The sequence below is a fragment of the Ischnura elegans genome, chromosome 10 (genome assembly GCF_921293095.1).
Source record: "Ischnura elegans chromosome 10, ioIscEleg1.1, whole genome shotgun sequence".
Taxonomy (NCBI): Eukaryota; Metazoa; Arthropoda; class Insecta; order Odonata; family Coenagrionidae; genus Ischnura; species Ischnura elegans.
Window position 1 is genome coordinate 34275380 of NC_060255.1, and position 23632 is coordinate 34299011.

A 23632-nucleotide genomic window follows, 5' to 3' on the forward strand; every position below is an offset into this window, starting at 1 on the left:
GGACTTCCGGTCCATGAGTAATGGTAAAAGACTTAAGGTTGGTACCGGTGGTCACTTCCGGTCCCCCATTACGGTAAAGTGATAATGTGTACGAGCTGTCAAATAAATATATTGCCATCCAGTGCCAGCCTGCTCATATAATCAGCATTCCTCTACTGGACCAATAATACAACAGTAGTGATTGTAATCTATGAGTGTAATCAATTTTCTTGGACTAACTACCTTCAACGTAAATCTGGTCAAATGTTTGATGCCTGAAGAATCCCTGTTGCTCTTCTAATTCACCAGTCAATTCAATGTCGTTAATGATCAATCAATGGAATTTGATATGGTTGTATGGCTAGAATACATAAGTCAATTTTTCAAAGCAATTTTTCTCCGTATGTCGGCCGTACTTGTGTAAATTGTTGGTGCAATGGGATGGAGTGAACCTCGCCTGTGCTGACACCTGCAAACAGTACGAGATAATTCATTTAGTTACATTTTGAATAAAATTTCGTGGATTATTCTTAAAATATAGTCATCAGTGGCATCTTTGATGTAACATGTTTAAAACGCATGGCGGTTTGAAGCCAGATGAATGGTATGGCATTTGTACACTAGAATACGTTTTTGCCAGAGGTATTAAGCTGTCTATCCAACTAATTCAAAATCAAGACCACATTTTAACTGATATCGGCCGCCATCGAGTCTACGCTAGAAGCCTTCATGTCATGTGCATCCTTCTTCATCTATGAGAATATATTATTTCTATAACCGGCATTTTTTATAAAATTATCGGTAATTTAAACACAAAATAGGCTAAAGTTAGCTTTTAAGTTTTAAAAAGCCCATGTTTGCCGTCTGATAAAAGATATAAAAAGTCACTTCTTTTATTTTGTCTTGAAAATTTTTAATGTGAATTCCCGCCAATATTTGATATTAGAGTCAGATTCAAATCAAGTCAAATGGGTCAGTTTTTGATTGTTTATGTAAACATTTGCACACCTCGGATCATGTAGTATAATTGGACTGAGGTATTTGCAGGAAATAAAGTAGAGTTTTTTTTTACAAATAGGGAACATTGCAAGATATATGGCAGAGTGAGCACTTTAAGAGATTGAAACTTTGTCAGAAAATAACCTAAAATATGCAACCTTATTAGTATTGGTAAATATATACTGGCGGTAGTCACAAAAAATTGAAATCTGTCTGCCTCGTAAATAATTTTCTTTATTGGCCCTTCTCTCCCAGTTTCGGCACATCTAATTTTAGCGCTTCACAGCAACTGATTCGATGTTATTTTTTATGGCAATTGAAGTGGATATTTCTGGGGGCTGTCGTTGGATATTTACTTTAAAAAAGTTGTCACTGCCTGGGAAATTGGCGTTCATTAGAGCTAGACGGGAACCCCTCTGGGCGGAATTTACTTCGTATCAATTCGCGAATATATTTCATTTCATATCGTAAGCGCTATAAGAGTCCATGGTTCAGCAGCGTGTGACCCTACGTGCCCAGACTAATTATAGACGTGTTTTTTACGATTTGGAAATCCATGAATCGATCTGGACCCACATAATATATAATATATAGTTTTGGTATCTCGGCTGTCGCTGGTTAAGTCATCAAACTCATTCATTATCCTCTGGTCGTAAGCCGAGAGTATTATGAGGGTTGAAATTATCCTCGCACCATTATCCAAGCAATTATCTTTCTGCTTAATTAGCAATGCTCTCCTCTTTTTAAACGCTTAAAGTCACCTCAGTCGATCACCTATATGCCCCGCGCGATGCCGTGGACTTATTCATTCATTCTATAGAACTATTCCGCTTCTCTCGTTTCTCAAGCGTCAGAATAAGGATTCCTTTTTTTAAGTCAAGGATTTTGGTGCGAGAAACGAAGTAGGTATATGTCTTTTGAATGAAACTTTCAGAATATGAAATAATCGTTCTTCGACTAACGGCCACAAGTAATTGGCTTTCCATACTACAATTTCTTTAAATTGTATTTAAAAATCCACTAGTGTATACATAAGATGTAATGGAAATACTTGTCTAATTGTATTAAAAATGTTTGTTAACGTTAGAATACAAATAAATACGTAATTATTACGTAAAATATAAACGTAATTTTGTTAAAAAAAACTGCTGTAATGTTCGCTACACCATGGGGATAATGCCGAAAAAAAAGTTAGGCTGCGGTGCTACGGTCTGCTCTGGTAGCTGGGGAAAATATTTCCTTGGAAATGTAAGGTTGGAATCATCCACATTCTGTAAATCCTAATTTCCATTTTTGACTTCGATTAATTCTGTTTATAATGCCTATAGTCTTTAAAAACTACGTGAGCGATGAGTATTTTTTGTAATCGCGTTGTCGCGATCAAAAAGATCTGCAAAGTGAATGATGACTCGATTTAGAGTTACGGGTCCACTTGGAATTCTGTTTATCTACTAAACCAACAAAGAAGATACTCAATGACATGAACTCTAAATAACGTTTTAATAACAGACTCGGGGCACGTAAACTGAGCTAGAACCACAACTGAGCAGAAACCTGTGGAAAATAAATCCAATTCACTCATCAATTCATGTCATTGAGTATCTTCTTTTTTGGTTGAGTAGATAAACAGAATTCCGTATGGACCCGTCACTCTGCCTTCCTTGCGATAAGACGGACGGTCACTAAATTTGCTCTAATATTCTGTGGATGTGTCTCACTTTCAGTGAAGTCCTTTTCTTTTGGATGGAGTATCACCTTGAATTTTCACAATGTACTTATGTTATTACTAACATTTAATGGAACGCGACGTTTGCTGATACAAGCTTTTCCTAACGAATATTTTAACGATGATTGTGTCGAAAACTGCTGCTGAAATTCACAACTTCCAATTTCCCCCTATGCATGTGTTCAGTTTTCCTTGGGCATTACTTCCCAAAATCGTGCTCGTCCTAACCCCCTGACAGCTGTATTGCGCATAATGCTAGGTAAAACGATCCTTAATTAACGGTATGTGTAAAATTTGTTATCTCGCCAAAGAATGCTGAGCGCCGAGGTTTCTCATTGTCCACCTCCGGACCGGGGTTATCAGCCTCTCATCTCGGTGGATCTCAAGCATTCCGTCATGTTGCTTTTCTATGCGTCAGCCATTCGGGAAATACTAGCAACGACTGATCGGTGGCGGCAATGGCTGAACAGTGGGAGATATTATTTTGTGTTTCAAGGATCGGAAGGCGTAGGATCTCCGATACAGTACCACGTGTAATTGAGTCGTTTACGAAGTCCCAAAATTGCAATTCATTGGATGAATTCGTTGGATGAAAAGGAAGGAGAAAATACGAAGAAAATTAGCTTCTCTATTAAGTTGTTCTTTGATGACTTTAAATCACGAAAACGTGAAAGTTGCCGTCCATTTTTAATGATTGGATGTCGTCATTAGTATATCATTCAATCGCTCATCGAATTGTCATCTAGGGTTGCAGTTGCTCATGGAGTGTATACAAAAACGAACCTCGTGAGGCCCAGGCACAAGGCTCAGGAGTATCTAGGAAGCCACTCAGTATGATTACGTGACGTATCTTATGAGTTATCTGTGAAAGGGTTAAATTCGGCCATGCTTCGTCGTGAATAGCTCGAGAAGTGAGCGACGGATCCTAAAACGGAAAGAAATCGGATTAATTTTTTTCAAACTATGTAACAATTGAGGAAAAAAATTGATGAAACAAGGCCATTCATCGATATAACAAATCTGCTCTGTTACCACAGGTATGAAACGATTATTTAAATTGCGAAAACTTAAATGTTTTTTTTCCTTATGCCATGCATAGCTTCTTGTTTTATCCTTTCAATAGGGTGGTTTCCTATTTTTTTATTGCATAAATCGAAAGATTATTACTCCTGGAGTACGCATTTCACGCCCTTAGATTTTTGAATGACGATATCTATTTTTCGCGATTAAACGAAAAGAGAAAATTTTCAAGGGCGCGAAAACGCGACGGCTAAGTAGGAATGCTGGGAAAGACCGAGTGACGTATTTCTGGTTCCAGCTGTCGCCGTGTGAGGTGACCTTGGGGCGAGGCTTTGAGCGCTGATACGACGCAGGATGCTTGCAGGTAGCAGAGTACCATGGTAGCTGGTAGCGCTTGGCTTAAATAAGGATTACACAGGCCAACAAAAAAAAATTTTTTGGTGCCGGGAGTTTTTGAGCTGATATTAACAATATGTGTGGTGCTGAATCCAAATATGATATCGTTTTTTATGTAACAGCTCTACTTTTTTAGATACGGCACATTTTATGGTTAGATTCTTTTAAATATTTGATATATTTCAGAAAATATTTTTAAAATTTAAATCAATCTATAAATAAACTAATTCATAACCACTCTGAAGTATTTACTTTGAAAATCACCTTGATACCTTCGAGAAAGGGGTTGGGGAGGATTTGGCGTGTTTGAAGAAGGGGGAGACAGGCGTACAGAGTGGAAACAGGGAAAAGATACAACTAAGGGAAGTGGGAAACCCACGGTGGAAAAGGACCCTAGTCATAACTGTAGAATAACGACACGTGGGAAGAATCACAGAAAAGTGGAGAAGAGTAAAGAATAGTAAAAGATAGGCTAAAAAGAGAGAGCGTCTCTGAAAATGGAGAGACGGGAGTCAGTAATGAGTAAGGGGATTTCCGGAAACAAATGTTCAAATTCTTAAAGTTTTCGTAAAGCAACCTCTAAAGATGAGCTCAATTCGAAGAAGTTGTGTAAATCATTGTAATGTGTTTTGTTACATTTGTGGGGAATATGCTTTAAAAGAAAATAGGAAAAACATTACAGACTTTGTGAAACGTGCATACCTGGGATATTTTGGTGTTCAGCTTGGTGACCATGGTAAAAAGTGGGAACCGCATGTTGTGTGTAAAACATGTACAGAACATCAGCGGTAGTGGACTACAGGAAAAAGGAAAAGTTAAAGTTTGGTGTGATAATGGTTTGGAGAGAACCTACAAACCATATTGATGACTGTTATTTTTGCATGGTAAATGTTTCGGGAATTAATCGAAACAATCGCCACAAGTGGAAATATCCAGATTTGCCTTCAGCTAGACGCCCGGTACCCCATTCAGAAGAAATCCCGATTCCAATATTTCAGACATTACCAGATGTATGTGAGGATGAATATGAGCTATGTGAACACATTCATGATTCTATTGACGATAGTGACAGTGACTACGAGGCAGTATCAACAAATCCTCAACTATTTTATCAAGATGAACTAAAGCCTGAATCACACGATCATTTTTTTTCGTCGCGAAAGTAATCACTATCGAGATCACTTTTCCCGTCGCGAAAAGCAATCGCTCTTGTGATCATTTTTCTGAATCACACGGTCACTCCCGCCGTCACTTTTCGCATCATTTCCAATATCACAGCTCGTTGTCATAGGACCCACATCACGAAATTATACAGCGTTTTTGTTTATTTATGTCGTTCCCACAATTGTCAAACGTTGCGCTGCAATCGCTCCATAGGGGAATGCGTTCCGATTGGCTGATATGGGTTTTAGTGACGGTTTTAGCGACGGAAAAAGCGACCCGACGAGTGATGAAAAATAGCGATGAGAATCCACATCGCGATCGCGAAAAACAATTGCCGCCGACGATCATTTTGCGCAGTGCTCGCGATAGTGATCACTTTCGCGACGAAAAAAAATGATCGTGTGATTCAGGCTTTAGCGACCTTGTTAGAGAATTGAACTTATCGAAGGAAGCATCTGAACTACTAGCTGCAAGGATGCATGAAAAGAATTTAATGGGACAAGGTACAAAAATAATTTTTTATCGCACAAGGGAAAAGGATCTGCTACCCTTCTTTACCCAAGAAGACAATCTTACTTTTTATTAGACGTTAGAGGTCTTCTGAAAGGAATGGGACTACCACAATATGAAGCTAGTGATTGGTGTTTGTTCATTGATAGCTCCAAGCGTAGTTTAAAATGTGTTCTTCAAAATGCTAACAAGTTTGGCTCAATACCAATCGCTCATTCAACTGAAATGAAAGAAGAATATGATACAATAGTATTGGTCTTACAGAAGATAAAATACCAGGAACATCGCTTGGTGATTTGTGTAGATTTTATAATGGTGAACTTTCTTCTTGGACTGCAATTTGGCAACACAAAATATCCTTGTTTCTTGTGCCTCTGTGCTAGCAGGGACAGACAAACCACTGGATTAAGAAGAAGTGGTCAAAGAGAGAAAACTTAGTTGTTGGGTAAAAACATTATTGCTGAGTCTTTAGTTGAACGGGAGAAAATCACCTTACTGTCCCTTCATGTTAAACTAGGCCTAATGAAGCAATTTGTAAAGGCTCTTGACAAGGATGGACCATGCTTCGGCTACATAACAATAAAAATGCCGCAGATAAGTATATAAAAACTTAAAGCTGGTATTTTTGAAGGGCCATAAATCAGACAACTTACAAAGGATCCTGCTTTTGTCAAGTCAATGAATGGGATTGAAAAAAACAGTTGGCTTTCATTTGTAATAAAAAAATTTCTGGGAAATCACAAACGAGAGAATTATCTCGAACTGGTAAACCATATGCACACTAACTTTAAATCACTTGGATGTAATATGAGCAAAGAAGTTCACTACCTACACAGTCACTTAGACTGTTTTCCTGAAAGTTTAGGCGACACAAGTGAAAAACAAGGTGAAAGATTTCACCAGGAAATCAAAACAATGGAAGATCGCTACCAAGGAAGATGGGATAACCATATGATGGCAGATTACTGCTGGTGCTTAAAACGAGACTGTTTTAACAAAGTGCAAACAAGAAAATCGCGCAAAAGAAGACGTTTTTACGTCTTTTTTTCTTTAAAGTGTTTTATTTCGGTAAAAAATGTTACTACTTGTATTCAATTGTATTGTAAAACTAATGTAATTGTAGGGGTTATTACATTACTATAAATAAATCAAGTCTTTATATTTTGCGGGTTTTATCATTTATGTAATTATCCCATATCATCATATTGAACATTTTTTACATAACTAATAACATATCTGTATCTTGAAAACTAGAGCTGATAGGAAAAAACTAATATCATATTTGGATTCAGCACCCCACTTATACTTGAAATCAGCTTTAAAAGCTCCGGCACCAAAACCACTGTTGACCTGTGTTATTAATACCTTATCAAACGAGGAAAACTGTCCGACCTCAGCCAGTTTAAATAGGTGATTATCAAGAAATGTTTCCCTGACCTCTCTGCCTCATGCATGCATTGATAAACTCAGACGATGTCAAACTCCTATCTATTCGTATAGAATTTAGGTCCCTGTGACGTCACGTGGAGTGGAATCGCATGAGCGCCAATCTGGCCTTTTTCAAATGAGGTTAAAATTCACGATTGCCATTCGTCTAATCTGGCATTTCTAAAACCAAATAATTTGTATATTATGAATACACTAATGGTGGGTAAGGAATCGGAATCAATGCATTTCGTTTTCTTTAATGAAGGAAACTACCCCATTGTTATTCGGCGGCCCGGGATTTATCTCCATCGAAAGTGGTTCGTTTAAACTCCGTATTTCATAAAAAATATAATCGAAAAAATTAATTATTCCACAGTTAGACTACTTTGCTAATTTTTTATTGTGAAATTTTTAACACTGCAATTTTACTAATTTCAGCTTATGCTTTCATATTTAAAATTAAAAATTCAACCGAATAAATGTAAATACGTTAAAAACTATCACGAAATAAATAGCAAATGCTGAAGTTTGATACATAATATCAATGTGTGTTACAAAAAAAACCTTGTCATTAGTTATGTCGTTTTTATTAGTATGAGTTGATTTCACTAGTTGAATGATCAAATTAGAACGTCTAGGCAATTTAAATGTAAAAGTGGCTGTTACCTTTAATTTCAATAGCGTGTTATTTACTGTCTGTGCCAAATCTAGGAAATACTTCTAAGAGCCATGACGATAATCTTCTCATTGAATACTAATCTACGTTTTAGCTATATACTAATTTGGTTGCCTAATATTATGAAAAATTTTAAAGTTTAAAGGGTTTAAAAAAGGAAATTCCAATAGTTTTCTAAAATTATATTTTTTACACTTTTTAAACTATCGTACTTATATTTCAGCCAAATTGCTTTCGGCTTTTATCAGGATAGAATAATGTTTACTGATGAATTTTTTATCACCTTTGTAGAGCGCATTGTTTACAGAACTTTTTAATTATGCATAAATATTCTACTCAATTTCACAAGTCAATGATTTGGTTTTAAGTGCCACTCTGAAGAAGTCTTTCGCACTCGTGATATGCAAAAATACTCAATATTAGTCTTCTCTAATTTCAATGAAATGGAAACATGCCTATGTTCTTGTTCTATTTTTTACCTTAAAAATATCAAAAGATTATGATGGTAGTGTTGCTTCTTCCCAGCATGATTAAAACATGTTAAGTGTTACGTCCATAGTTTTAATTAAATATCTCATTCGTCCTTAGTTTTTATTAAATATCTAGTGGAAATGAGAGAGGAGAAAATACATGATATTGTATATCATACGAACTTACAATTACAAATTCCCCTGAGTTACAGAATGGGTATTTTTTCTCAATTGCAATTTAATTATTTAAAAGGCATGAACTTCTAAATATTCCCTTGCCTATTAGACCAAGGCTAAAAGGATTTATATATATATATGTACAGCAAGTTATAATCGTCGTTTTCTACACTCAGCTTTCATTACTTTCTGTCATTACAACCCTCTTTCCTCTTGCTCTCTGCATTCCTTGTTTCCAGCTCACTCTTGGCCTTCCTCTTTTTAGTTTTACTGGATGTCTGTTATCCAATATTTGCTTGGGCCATGCGATTCCATGCATTGGCTAAACCAGAGTAGTTACTTTCTTTTTACCTCTTCGACTAGATATTTTTTTCAGTTCCATAATCTTCGCTATTGAATCATTTCTAGCTTTATCGATTATAAGGACATTTCAATCATGACGTATTTGTTGTTGTGCATCGGAGTGTATTTGCGATTGCGTCAAAAATATTGCGAAAAATTCCTTACGTTTCCTATTTCTACCTTTGGATGTGTTCAGTCTCACATGGAAATTACTTATCAAAATCGTGCCTCCTTTCGCCGGTCGAATATGGTGGACCTTCCGAGAAGGGAGGAGAGACATCGATTCAAGGGTGGGGGTAGTCTCTCCGCACGAGGCTCCTTCCTGCCCTCTTCCAATGGGTGCTACCCCAGCGCCATCGTCCGCTATATAAACGTCGGTTACCGCCTAGGTAGCGGTCATGCCGCCTTGAAGCATGGCGAAGTGGATCGTTTTAGCGCTCGTGGCGCTGACGGCGCTGAAAGACGCAGCAACAGGTAAGTGGGAGGATTGACTGTGTTTTCCCCTCTGTCAGGACCATGGTCAGGACTCTCCCAGTATAACTCCATTCTCGGTGAAATAATTGTGCGTGAAACAGTGAATTAAATTATGTTTCTGTGGACCGAGTTGTTGTTGGAAGATCAATTAGCGTGCTCCAAGTATTGAAGTGTAAGCGCAGATGCTGTGGTTGCTCTTCAGTGTTTTCCATTAATTTTATTGTGTTATTAGTTGAATAAAAGTTTTTATTTCAGTTTTTGTGAACTAGGGAGGGATGGTGAATGTGGGAGGGTGGACATACTGGGGTGATTCGCTAAATGCCGTATTCAAACCTACCCGATCCGGTTGAACGCTTGAATAATATATTAAATCGAAGTCTGGACCAAAAGTTTGGGCCGCAACGTTATAGTCCAGTGATAAGTTATCTATTTCCTATTAGTACAGTATTAGGGAGTGTTATTAAGGGAGAGATGACTATCAAATCCCTATCTTCGTTCGGATGACCTCTGGACGCGTAGTTGAATTGTAACTTTTGAATTATATAATAACTGTGACAGTTTGCGATCTTTGAATAATGATTACGATCACGTGGGATAAATTTCGTGAAGTTTATTAAAATGAAAGCCTCTGGATCTTTGTTGAATTTTCAAAGTAAGTGTTTTGGCCCTAGGAAAAGGAAGTGAAAATTCTATGGAGATAGAATCTATGTACACGACTGAAAATCTAGTTTTTGCCTATTATTTTTGTCCCTATGCTATAGGTTGTGATCGCAACAAAACTTTTTTTTTCGAATTTCTGCTTCTACCTACCTTGATTCACGTGTGTCGCAGTATTTCGAGATGACACATAACTTTCTCTCAATCGGTCGTATTTAATCTTTTTTCCCGACGAATCACTCCTTTACAACTTACGTTATCCACTCGAAATTTTCAGATTTAATATAGGAGATCTTTTTCAGCTCTTGCGTACATCTCGAGTGTAAAGATTTGCGTATGTGGAAGTATTGAGGTAAATTTTTCATAGTTCAGCTCCAAGAAAATGTCGACTTCGGTTTATTTTATGCTCCCTGTAAATTCGGACAGAAAATTATTTTCTGAATACAACAAAGAAAACCGCATGTATATCTGAGTTTTCCTTCGCGAGATATGTAATGATAAATATAAAGAATTTTAAAGCGCGGGAAAAACTCCCTCACCCCCCAAGCCACTGCCGACGAAGCCTCGATGACGTCAAAGGTGCCTAAACATCACGCGAAGCTATTGTTGTGATTGTTTGTAATAGTTGCCAGCAGTTGTGAGAGCTTCGTTTGGTAGACGTGTTGATTATTTTATATTTAAAGATAAATATCCGACGATAGAGGCTTGGAAGCCCTCATATTTTGCATTACTTATAATATTAGTATCTGAGTAATGGCATAAAATATATAACAGGAGCAGTTAAACCAAAAATTTTATAATACCTAAATAACATCGTTGTAGGAGTCTGAGCCACGGCCATTGGAAGGGGGATACGTTAATTGTAAGTTGATGTTATCGACGGCATATCATTCATTTAAGTATGTAATTAGAACGATTTTGATGTTTACTAATGTCTGCTTAGCTTTTATATACAATAACTTCATCCGTTTATTCGTAGATACCGGAGAATTCGTCGTTTAGGACTGTCTGTGCTTGTATTATGGGGTGGATTCCAGTCAATGCAACTTTTGCTCGCTGATTGGAGACATCTAGGAACATTTTTGTGCCAAAATAGTGTTATTTTCAACGTGACATCTCCCGTTATGCTACTGCTAATAATCACAGTGCCAGTGGTTGTAATGCACAAAGTTTGACAAGGTTGAAAAATATCGGGCAAGAGTTATCAGTGTTCCATCGTGATTGAATAGAAGGGATTACACTACCAAATATTATCCTTGATTTATAAAGCAATGGTTGTAAGAAAGCCTCTCGCCAAATTTTACCACTGAGCGCTGAATAATTTCGCCCCTAGAAGAGTTTGAAGTTTCAACTTGAATTCCGCGCCAAAAACGTATTTCTCGGGTGACGCCATGTTGATGACGTGTGAACCTCATGATATCTGCATTGCTTGCATAAGGAGTGCATTATCGTAGGCGTTATTTCGAGTATAAATAATTGGTATATGAAACAGAATTTTAAATGAGTGGGAGGAAACCTTACGTGTACTGTTGTGTGCCTAGTGTGAAACTACCTCTCGTTAAACACAAGAAAAGTATTTTTTTATTGTGCCAAACGACCCAGACCGAGGAAAGTGATGGTACCACGCTGCACCGAGACAGCATATTCCTTCAGAGATGGGCTATTATAGAATTTTTGAGGGCCATTTTAATGTAAGTCTCTTCTGCTTCTCAATGGGATTTAGTTTCCATTACTCCTTATGTTGTCTTTGGCCACACATCGCAAAAGTTCGTATGTGCTAAAATAAATACGCGCTCAACGGGAAATTTTACAATTTAATTGCAAATAAATCATTATGTTTCAATTTAAGTTGAATTTAATGATTGTTTCGTGTGCATTTACTATATATTTGCTCCGGTTTTCACTCTTTGTTTCTATCTTGCGCATTAAAAGTCAACTACTGTAACGGAAAGGGTCTTCGTCGCTAACCTGGTAATGTGTCAAATAGTACAAAGTAATACATTATTATCACAAATTTGTACTCCAGGAAATACTACGATGTAGTATTACTCACAACAAGAAGAAATAAGCACATTTGAGTCACGGTGCCGCCAGGTGTGTAAATAGAAGCACAAATAGTATAAATATTAACTTTTCTTTCTTTTTTAACTTTTATAATCTTACAGCAAAACACAGAAACCAAAGGAAAATACGTACTGAATGAATGCTAGCAAATAGTTTGGACTATCATCAATCGAAAAAGAATAAGGGTCAAATTATACAATTTAAGGTGTGACTCCTCTCGCTAGACTTCAAACTGTACGTTAATGCCGACGTCATTATTTTATCCACCATTTTTTCTTAATTAAAAAAAATTTGCCTTAGCTTCAATGCCAGCGAAATTACGAGTACAAAAAACCTGCAAATAAGAAAGAAAACGAGAGAAAAAGCTGAAAAAATTATGAAAGGCTGTCCCGATCCCTCAACCTTTACTAGCACAGCTCAAATCGATGGCAACTTGGCCGCCTCGGAAACATAAAATTACTCAAAAAATAAGTATTTTAAAAAGTAAGGGTGAAAACCAGCTCAAGTATGCAGGAAATGCATACGAAATAATCATTACATCCTGCATAAATAGAAGCGGAATGATAAATTTGCAGTATAAAATAATTTATCCGTTTGAGTGCATATACATATACTCGCCGCGCTGCGCGCCCTCGTTAGGGGGCCACGCCCCCTAAAACCCTCCCCGCATCCGGCTTCGCCGGCTGCTCCCACCGAACGGCTTCGCCGTCCCACCCGCGACTCCTCGGAACGGCTTCGCCGTTCCTCGTCGGGGGTCGGCTTCGCCGCCCAGATATTGAGGCAGCCCTCCGACAGAGACCCGTTAGTTCCTCGGAACGGCTTCGCCGTTCATGGTGTAAGGGCGGCTTGGCCGCCCAAGGGTTACCCGAGTCCCCCCGAGGCGTCGACTCCTGGGAACGGCATCGCCCTTCCTCGTGACGGGGCGGCTTCGCCGCCCAAGGTTTACCGGTGTCCCCCCGAGCCGTCGACTCCTCGGAACGGCTGCCCCGTTCCTCGCCTGTGGGCGGCTTCGCCGCCCAGGGGTTACCGTCGCCCTCCCCCTCGTAAGACACCCGTTCGGCTGCTCCACGTGTTGGGGCGGATTCGCCGCCCGAGGGTTCTCGGAGTTTTTCCGCGCCTCTGACTCCTCGGAGTGCGTCCGTCGTTCCTGGAGCGGGGGGAGCTTCGCCGCCAGGGTTTTCACTCCTCACAAGCAATGCGTACTACCGGCTATCCCCTATCGTTTACGAAGGCTGCCGGGGGATAATGTTGCAGAATGTAGACGCATGCTAGCCGTGATTGGGGCATTTTAGCTTATGACGATGTTTTTAAGGCGGTCCTGGGGGTTTCCAGGGGTTTTTGTGAGTATACTGACTACGGTCACAATCATCCTAAGGAATTCCTTAGCGATGAGTCATAGGAGAACGGAATTACTGCTAAAATATGCGAAAACAACAAAGAAACATGCTATTTACGGAGAGAAATAATTTTTTCTCTGGTCTTCTAGGGAGCCACGTGAAATTTCGAGGGGTTTTCCTGCATAATATTTGTTTGCCAATCTACAATAAAAATTCCAGCTCTCTAGCTTTAGGGGTACAATGAATTTTCCCCTATGACTCACATAAAGATTACAAATTCTGTGTTCTCCACATAGCGGTGCATAGGCGCTGTAATAAGGCATTACTCACGCGAATTTTGTGGCCGCACCTTATGAGGAAGTGGTTTTAAAAAATCGCATTTAGGTGTCCATGCGCCAGGACTATCAAAATACCCCTACTATTTCGTTAAGAAATATACATTTAAAAATTTGAAGTTTTATTGTGGGTGTGTAAATGGGCATGACTAATTGAACATAACGGGTAAATATAGCCGACACAATTCCCATTCGGAATCAATAAAAACGATACAACTGGGATGAATGGTACACGAAATATACGACTTATTAGGTAATTTTTATTTTTTGGGGGGGTCACAGGGGGTTTTCGGGGGATTTTATGTGCTTTTTCCGTATAACGCGGCATCGTTTACCTTCGATAAAAATTTCGGCTCTGTAGCTGTAGTGCAAGCATGGTTTTTCGACGGTGTCACCCGTTAAAATTAAATATTCTGCGTTCTCCTGGTAGCGGCACGTAGGGGCACGAGATAGACGTCGTTCACGTTAATTTGGTGTACGTACGTCGTCAGGGAGTGGCAAAAAAAATTCCGAAAAATTTAAAATCGTGTGTTGAGGGAATGCAAACTTCACGGCGGATGTGTTGTAAGTTACCAAACGTTGTAGGAGTCGCAATTTCAATGGAAATACATAATCGCTAATTACTCGAAATTCGTCGAACGTATGGATATGAAAAGTTCTAGTATCTTGCATTAAATGGTATTGGTCCTACGATTATTGCAAATTGGTCAAAAAAATTCCCAAAATGATCCCATAAGAAAAGCATTGAAAATTTGAAAAAGTTAAAAAAAATACTTTAAATCAAAATATTGCAAAGAAAACCACACCAAAAAATCATCAGGAGCGCAGTCGACCAAAGCGAGGCATCTACTTTAAAAATGCTGTTCCAGCGAAATTTGAATGCTAATCCTAAAAGAAACGGAGAGAACCCCAAACTTTCGCACTTTAGAGGGAAAGAAAATAGCTACCTATAACTATAGCACATTTTGAAATTTATTTCATAATTTAATCCGGAAACTAAAAACCATAAATAAGTTAACGATTTTACGATGGTATGTCCACAAATTAAAGCATCCACCATAATTGCCGTGATTACTGTCTCTATCAAAACTGTAAAAATTTCATCTTAAGAAGTTTCATTTCAATGAAATGATTCGTTTTAAGACAAAAAAATTGTTCATCGAGCCTCGGTTGATAATGTCAGTACATTTCGAGAATCACCCAGACCAAAATTAACGTTTTTTTTACCATGATGATAAAATTTTGGCCACTATTTCCACGAACCCAGTATGTTTACGGCTTCTTCAAGAGTTACTCCCGCGGCATTCATGAGGTTCAAACGTCACATGGCGTCAGCCAATAGAAATACGTTCCGCGTCGTGGGCGTGGCCTAAGCTCCTAGCGGACTTTTAAAGCTACTTATCTCGGTTAAAAATCGAATTTGAGCTCTGAAATTTGGCGTGTGTGTTTTTAATTTATATCTTTTTGGTTTAAAATAAAAAATCCAATTTCTAATTTTGAGTGTTCCCTCCTATTGTAAAAAGTGCCATTACGCTATCGATAAATGTCTAACAGTAGTGTAAAAATTGTAAGTGGCATGCTAATCTCCGTTGTTCACCGTAGATATGACATTTCACTATCACGCTATTGAAATAAAAACTGTGTGTGAAGTTTGTTATTCCATTATTTCAACGAATAGTAGTGAGAAAAGTCACCTGTGTCACTTGTGTGGGCTAATTTAAGGGTTTAAATCAGTGAATAAATAGTTGTTTCATCATAACGAGTTCTGTTATTGTAAGTTGTACGTGAAGAATATAAGAATGTGACAGTGACTTCCAGTTTTTGAGAAGAGTATTTGCCTATTTCCCACTATATTTTTATGGTATATGCTATAGTCAGGGATGGGCATGATTCGTCTTCATGAATCACGAATCATGATTCGCGAATCACAAACTGTGATTTGTGATTCGTGATTCGGATCATTTTTTTTCGTGATTCGTGAACCGTGAGTCGACTCTTTTATTACTAGTTGAGGTGATTCGTGAGTCGAATATTTGTGATGCAGCTCACGATTCACTGACGAATCACGAATTAATTTCACTGCTGTATACGTACAAGTCAGAAGTGCAGCCACTCGGATAATTCAAAAATATATTTTGCACTGTAAATTCGTTCAAATGTGACTTTCAATTGTTTTGAACAAGATGACAAGATAGAAATGAAATTTGAAAATAGCAAGACACAAGTCAAAGAAAATGTCAAGAAGGCAGTCTGGAGAAATGGCCAGTACCAGTAAGTTATTATTGCAGTTTATGCTTACCTATAATTCTTACTCTACTTTTATTAATCATTTCACTAATTCAAATTCGTAAACACTACAAAGTGATTTTTATAATAGAATTCGTGTCATTTCAGGTGAGGTAAATCATGGTCTTAGTGATAACGTTGCTGAAGGTGGTACCAATTACCGTGCCCCATCGAATTTAATTTTTGATGGTAAATTTTTCCAAATTGTAAGTCAATCTGAGAAATATATTTCTGCCCAATGTCAGCTTTGCTTGCCTGTAAACAAAGTGGTTAAAGGAGTGGTAGGCAGCACTTCAAATTTTACTCGGCATCTTAAAGTACGAAAAAATGGTCAACTTTTTATTGACAACAGTATGATTGATTCCAAATTTATTAAAATAATGCATCATCATTGCTTTTTAGTTGGTTCACAACGCATTACAAAGTTATAACAAATATAAATCACAGAAGAATGCCAAACGGACTGGTGAAATTCAGCAGAAGAAAATTACTAACTTTGTTTCTTCCAAATGCATGAGAGTGAAAATCAATAATGAAATGCTGAACAAAGATATAATGCACTACATTATTCATAGCATGAAGCCTGTCCGCACTGTGGAAGATGAAAATTTTATGCGAATGTTTCAACGTAAGTTTTCTCAGGCCAGCAAGTGGTTAAGGGAATTTATTGATAATACGATGAACTCTGTGATGGTATTTCTCACATTTCTAATGACGTCCTACATCAACTTTTTTCTAATACACTCTCTTTTTACTTTATGTGCTGATGTATTTTATCCTTTGATAGATATTGATCCTTCGGTTCAGATCATGTCAAGGAGAACAATGGGTCGAAAATTAAACCTCATGTTTGAAAATGTAAACCAAAATTTGGCAAGCAAATTTACAGAAATTCAATTTATGACTTCTACTGCAGATATTTGGTCCACGAAACATAGAAGCTTCCTTGGTGTCACAGCTCATTGGGTAAATTGTAAAATAATATTATATAAAGCCTTTTGTGGCCTTAGCGTTATTTATTCATTGATCAAATATGCTAACTGATTTATGTTTCCAGATAAATGATGAAACATTGACTCGTGAAAGTGCTGTTTTATCATGTGTTCGATTTAAAGGTACACATGATTACAAGAATATAGCAGACACTCTACACAATATTTTCATCAGTTTTGGGTTAAACAATGAGAAAGTTGCCACAATGATTACGGATAATGGGTCTAACTTCGTAAAGGCATTCAAAGAGTTTGGCTGCAGTGAAATAATAAATATAGACAGCGATGGTAATAACTTAAGACAATAATATTATACTATTATTGACGAATTTCTTACAGTACAATTTATGCATAAAAATTCAATGTCTTTGCTGAATCAGTTTTCGTATTGTTTACAGATTTGCCCATGCATGAAGACGATAGTGACATTGAAGAGCTTTGCATTGATCTGAATTTTGGCTCAATAAATATGGCATGTGAAGATCTAGAAGAAGACAGGTTTTTACCCAAACATTTGCGGTGTTTTTCTCATACATTATCCTTAATTGCAACAACAGATTTAACAAAAATTCTCAAGAACTCTCCATCTTTGGTTAATCGCTTGCACAAATCTGTAATGGCAAAGTGTAGTTATATCTGGAATGCATCACGTAGGCCTAAATCTTCAGAAATTATTACTGAAATTCTTGATTGTTGTCTCGTATACCCTTGCCCTACTCGGTGGAATTCACTGTTTGATGCAGTTTCTCAAATTGTAAAATTGAGGCCAAAAATGAATGATGTGTTACGGAAACTGGACATGAAGCAATTATTCTCTGATACAGAATTTGACTATATGGAAGAATTCATTGCTTGCTTGCGACCAATTGCACAAGCCATTGATGTGCTTCAAAGTGGGAACAGCTGTTTCTATGGACAACTTCTACCCACATTATTTTCAATACGCAAGAAACTTGCGGATCAGCTGGAGAAGCCACTGCTCTATACCTTATATTTAATTCCTGAGTTGTTGACCGCTCTGAACACTCGTTTTGGCAAATATTATAATCTATCTCCAGAAGTGAATGATGCAATACTGGCAGCAGCATTCCACCCTCAGTTCAAAATGCTTTGGTTGCCAAATAATGTGAGTGATATTGATAGTAAGCGAATTACTAACCTGTGCCTAAATTGTTTGGAAGAAGTCAAGAATAATGGCACACCATCTATCCACAGTAATAGTGAAGAGGACTCAGATTTTTATGTTTTAGCCTCACCAAGTAAAAGCAAGACATCTCGAAGTCAGTTAGAGTTTGCTTCTTTTATGGCTGATTCAGATAAAACCTTCAAATGTTTTACTCAGGGCTACCCTAATATTCGTAAACTTTTTATTAAATACAATACCCCAATATGTTCTTCTGGTCCAGTGGAGAGACTATTTTCATTGGTAAAACTTTATTTTGAAACCAGAAAGATCAAAAATGTCCGACAAGGTGTTTGAGAAGTTAATATTTCTGAAAGGCAATCAACCATATTGCTGTCTCTAATAAGTTTTTTTATATGATATTGTTTTTTCTTGGGTTTCCAACCGAGTGAGAAAATTCGTGGCTAATGTTTTTCGTAATGTACTCGTTACTTAATGTAACACTCTTCCATCGTCCTCTGAGCAGAAATGAACTGCAGGCCTTCCCTTCTGCGCTTATACAGGGTGTCCCATTTTAAGTTCCCACCCCGAATATCTCGAAATCTAAGCAAAATGAGAAAAAATGTTTCAGACAAAAGTTATAGGGTTTAGAAGGGGACATACGATGGTGACTTTGAAAATGACCTTGAAGTCGATTTTCAAGGTCAAAGAGGGGGTAACTTCCATTTCTTAAATAGAAACCCATATTTTTTATTGCAGGATCGTATTCTACGGAAAAAAAATACAAATTTCTTGTTGGAAACTTTTTATTGAAAAATGTATTTTTCCAGAGTTTTCTCACAAATTTCGCTCATCTTCGCGCAAATCTGGCCCACACCGAACTGGTTCATTGGGTTCAATTTCATGAGCAGGGGGCTACGGGAGGAACCTTCGCGGATCGCGCCGCTCCCGAAACAGAGAAAAACACGGTAGTTTCACAGCAACCTAGTATCGGGTATTAGTTTTTGTGGTAAAATAATAGTCTAGATGTTCTCGTGGTCGCAATTTTCTTTGGTGAAATATTTGTTCAGGTGTTACCTTCGTCGTTTCGAACTACTATCGTCACAAAAAAGGTAGAAGCTGAACTTTAAGCATGAGTATAAAATCGTATCGAAGCTCGATAGGGTCTCGTCATATTTCTGTTTACTAATTGTTTATTCAACTACAACAATGAATCATGGAACATTGTTTAAACGTAAACATTTGGCTTCTACGGTCGAAAGAGTGAATTGGAACACGCGAAAAACAATGAAAACAGCGAAACGGTCGTCTCCTTCATCTCGTCACGGGAAAAATATTTGATTGGTGATTTTCGTTGTAATTTTTATAGACAGAGCAACATCATCGCATTACGAACAGCTTGTTAAAATTAAATGTTACTCATTCCTTTATTTAAAAAATGGCCGAAAGGTAGATTTCAATTTCCGAGGTGTGGAGATGAAAATGAATATCGCAGTTAAATACGTGATGTGTTGCTCTGTCTATAAAAATTACAACGAAAATCACCAATCAAATATTTTTCCCGTGACGAGATGAAGGAGACGACCGTTTCGCTGTTTTCATTGTTTTTCGCGTGTTCCAATTCACTCTTTCGACCGTAGAAGCCAAATGTTTACGTTTAAACAATGTTCCATGATTCATTGTTGTAGTTGAATAAACAATTAGTAAACAGAAATATGACGAGACCCTATCGAGCTTCGATACGATTTTATACTCATGCTTAAAGTTCAGCTTCTACCTTTTTTGTGACGATAGTAGTTCGAAACGACGAAGGTAACACCTGAACAAATATTTCACCAAAGAAAATTGCGACCACGAGAACATCTAGACTATTATTTTACCACAAAAACTAATACCCGATACTAGGTTGCTGTGAAACTACCGTGTTTTTCTCTGTTTCGGGAGCGGCGCGATCCGCGAAGGTTCCTCCCGTAGCCCCCTGCTCATGAAATTGAACCCAATGAACCAGTTCGGTGTGGGCCAGATTTGCGCGAAGATGAGCGAAATTTGTGAGAAAACTCTGGAAAAATACATTTTTCAATAAAAAGTTTCCAACAAGAAATTTGTATTTTTTTTCCGTAGAATACGATCCTGCAATAAAAAATATGGGTTTCTATTTAAGAAATGGAAGTTACCCCCTCTTTGACCTTGAAAATCGACTTCAAGGTCATTTTCAAAGTCACCATCGTATGTCCCCTTCTAAACCCTATAACTTTTGTCTGAAACATTTTTTCTCATTTTGCTTAGATTTCGAGATATTCGGGGTGGGAACTTAAAATGGGACACCCTGTATAGCTGTTCAATCCGGGGGGCATTGTTGTCATCTTCTGTCCATTATTTTTTAAATTAATGGTTTCTATGAAGAGAATGGAAACAACCATTTCCAGGCCATGTTTTTAAAATTATTTGAAGTTTTTAATTTCATATCCCGAGGCAGTATGCTGAATGCCTTGATAGCAACGTTTGTAATTTTTTTTAATAATAAAAAAAATAGATGAATTGATCGCCAACCTATGATTCTAAATTCCTTTTTTCCTCTTACAATTAGGGATATTAATAGAGGTTAATATGTCCAATACGAGTGAATCAATGTATATCATAGGTAGCTCCATGTTGGTTTAAGGACGTGAAGGTAACCCAACTAACGGCATATTTTTGCATTCTTACTTTGCTAGATTTATTTTTTTAATAGTGCGGTTTAGACTAGTACATTATTGCCAACTCTTTTTCATGCATGATATGTAGTGCATGTTTGGTGAGAATTCACCCCCTACCACACACCTTTATTTTGGCTTGCAGGATGTTGATGTACAGAAATTCTGGTAATTTATGATATCCCGTTGATTCATACTGCATCTGCACAAGTTTTAATTAACAGGCGAAAAAATTGGTATAGGTTCCCAATTATGGGACCAATGTTCATAATGTGACCATTACTTAGTGTTATTGTCAATCTGAAATGGCACAATGATTTTCCTTAAAATATGATTCGTGATTCGTGAACCGCACGAATCATATTTTAAGGAAAAATCACATGATTCATGATTCGAGATTTGAATCAAATTTCCAGGCGTGAATCGTGATTCGTGCGTCGAATCTAATTTCTTCCATGATTCGTGATTCGCGACTCGAATCAATATTAGGTGATTCGTGCCCAACCCTGGCTATAGTATATTGTTTGTGGATTTACCTATATTATTGAAAAAGGTTGTAGCTTGTGTGTGTGTTGGCAGCGGAACCGATTCGCGATCTCACATGTGGATTGTGTGCAGACTGTTTTGCTGTGAATTCGTATCGTAGGGCGGATAGGACTACCTTCTCCGCTAATTCGGCGTTGCCAAATTCAACAGCACAGCTTACTCTAATGTCAACAGCACAGCTTACGATCGTTATCCTCCAGTATTACAAGTTTCTTTTACATCTCGATTTGCCGCCGACGTATAGCAATAATTTGTCTTAACAAATTCCGTGAGGGTCGTGGCATCAATTTTAGGTGTCCTAAAAAAAAGGCTGGTGTCCTAACACCCCATGCCACACGCCTTTTAGGCGACTTGCGGGGTATTATGTAGATGTATTTCAGGTGTACTATTCGAACGAGTAGCAACTTTATCATCCATTTTTCTGATAACTAAAACATACGAAGTGAAACGCTTGTACTTCATCATCCCGATGCCGCATTATTAATATCCCAAGTAATAATCTAGGCACAATAGCAATAGGAAAACTTGCCCAAGAATAACATAACAAAATAAAGTAACGATGAGCTGCTAAATACTCCCTCAAAACAAATTTTACACCATGCGCTCAGCGTATTTCCCAACTCCCTACGGTTGTTTAGGCACCTATGACGTCACGCCTGGCCTCGGCAACGCATGGGTGTCTTCGCGTAGTGGTCGGCTCAGAGAAAATTTTCTCGATTTTAAATGCAGTTTTTTTATTTCTTTTGATGTTGAATGGAGAAACTGAATGTATTTTTGCGAGCTAATGTATCCATTTGACTTATTCAAAATAGTTTTTTGAGCAATCTACGATCCATGCAAGTTCCTCGTGTCTCTGGACGAGATTTGAGTGTCAAATGCCGCGTATCCCAGCCGTTGACATTCGCTCCGTAGAGCTTGACATTGATCTTGATGCTCGATTGTAGACCGAGGATGATAAGTGGTATCATGGGAAGAGAAAGAGAGGTTAAGTTCAAAACTGAATGGCAACTCGGCAAATAGATAAGTGGTTTAGTGCGCGCTAAAGGACGGGAGAGACTGACCAGGGTCACATGAGGGTGGATCCAGGGTCAACGAAGGTTGTATCTAAGGAGATGAATTAGCGTGATGAAATTGAAGTAAATTGTTATCTTTTCTTTTGCGAAATTCCCCCAAGTTGGTCGCAGAAATTCCCCGTTGTAAGCCCTTTCCAAAGGTGACAATTTATGGTTTTTCAACTAAAAACTTGTAGTTTTCATTGTATTCAAGCTACCATCTATAATCGTATATCGGATTATAAACTGTCGCATTTTGTTACACGATAAAGTTAAAAATTCTAGCGCATGCTATTTACAAGACCGAAAGTCTTACAAAATTTGGAATTGAGTTTTTTCTACTTTATGGCTTCTTATCGGTCGTCGTTAAAGTTTGACGTGCATGGCTTTTATGTTACGTCAATGGTTTGAATAGGGTGTCTAATTCACATTCGATTCCGTCGTCTGCCTCTTTTCCATTAAAGGTGGAGTATATGGTGTGATTATTTTTACTTTACGGCGTATTGAATCCACCAAAGTGTTTGAGATTTAAGTCCTGATATTTTATTGAATGTTATAGAAATTTTACCCAAATACTTCAAATTATTGAATATATAGAGAATCACTCTAATCTAATTGGTCTGATTTTATGATTCATTTGTTTTTCTTTATAACTTACGCTGTCACCTTTAGAATTTCATGGTATTTCATAATTATTCGTAGAGAATGTGCACATGTATAGTATAAAAATTTCACCCTAACATACTAAAGTAAATTTTTCATATTTTCATAAAATCCGACTCTGTTTTCGAAACGTCGGCATCAATGGAGACTTTCACCCGGTGGACAGCTCGAGTTCAACCACAATACGGTCAAATGTTTGAGGAGGATTACTCATTTAAAATTGGAATTAATGAGAAATAAGACCGGTCAGTCGTGGGTTCTACGTCTACATCCTTCTTTCATGGATGCGGATTTAGATTCTGATAATTGTGAGTGGATGATATTAGGATATTGCGTTACGGGTAACCACAATTCGTTTCTTTGATTTTCAGATAATTTTTTTTAGCGAAATATAACTTATAGCTAGTGTACAAACCTAGGTTTGTACACTAGCTATAAGTTATACTTATTAAGTTATATGCTATTTCCGTTGTTAGCGGTAACGCCCCGTTCGGTTTAACTGCTTCTAATAGGATAGTTTCTT

The 23632-nt window shown here is 37.6% G+C and overlaps 1 protein-coding gene across 1 annotated transcript in view; it reads left to right on the plus strand.

The window, feature by feature from the left end:
- The first annotated feature begins 9288 nt into the window (after nucleotides 1-9288).
- The window catches only part of LOC124167158 (apolipophorins-like), a 51198-nt gene continuing 36854 nt past the window's right edge, over nucleotides 9289-23632 (plus strand). The window contains exon 1 of the mRNA XM_046544964.1: nucleotides 9289-9361. Coding sequence (XP_046400920.1) covers nucleotides 9301-9361 — 61 coding nt within the window. The 5' untranslated portion in view covers nucleotides 9289-9300. The remainder of the gene's footprint in view (nucleotides 9362-23632) is intronic.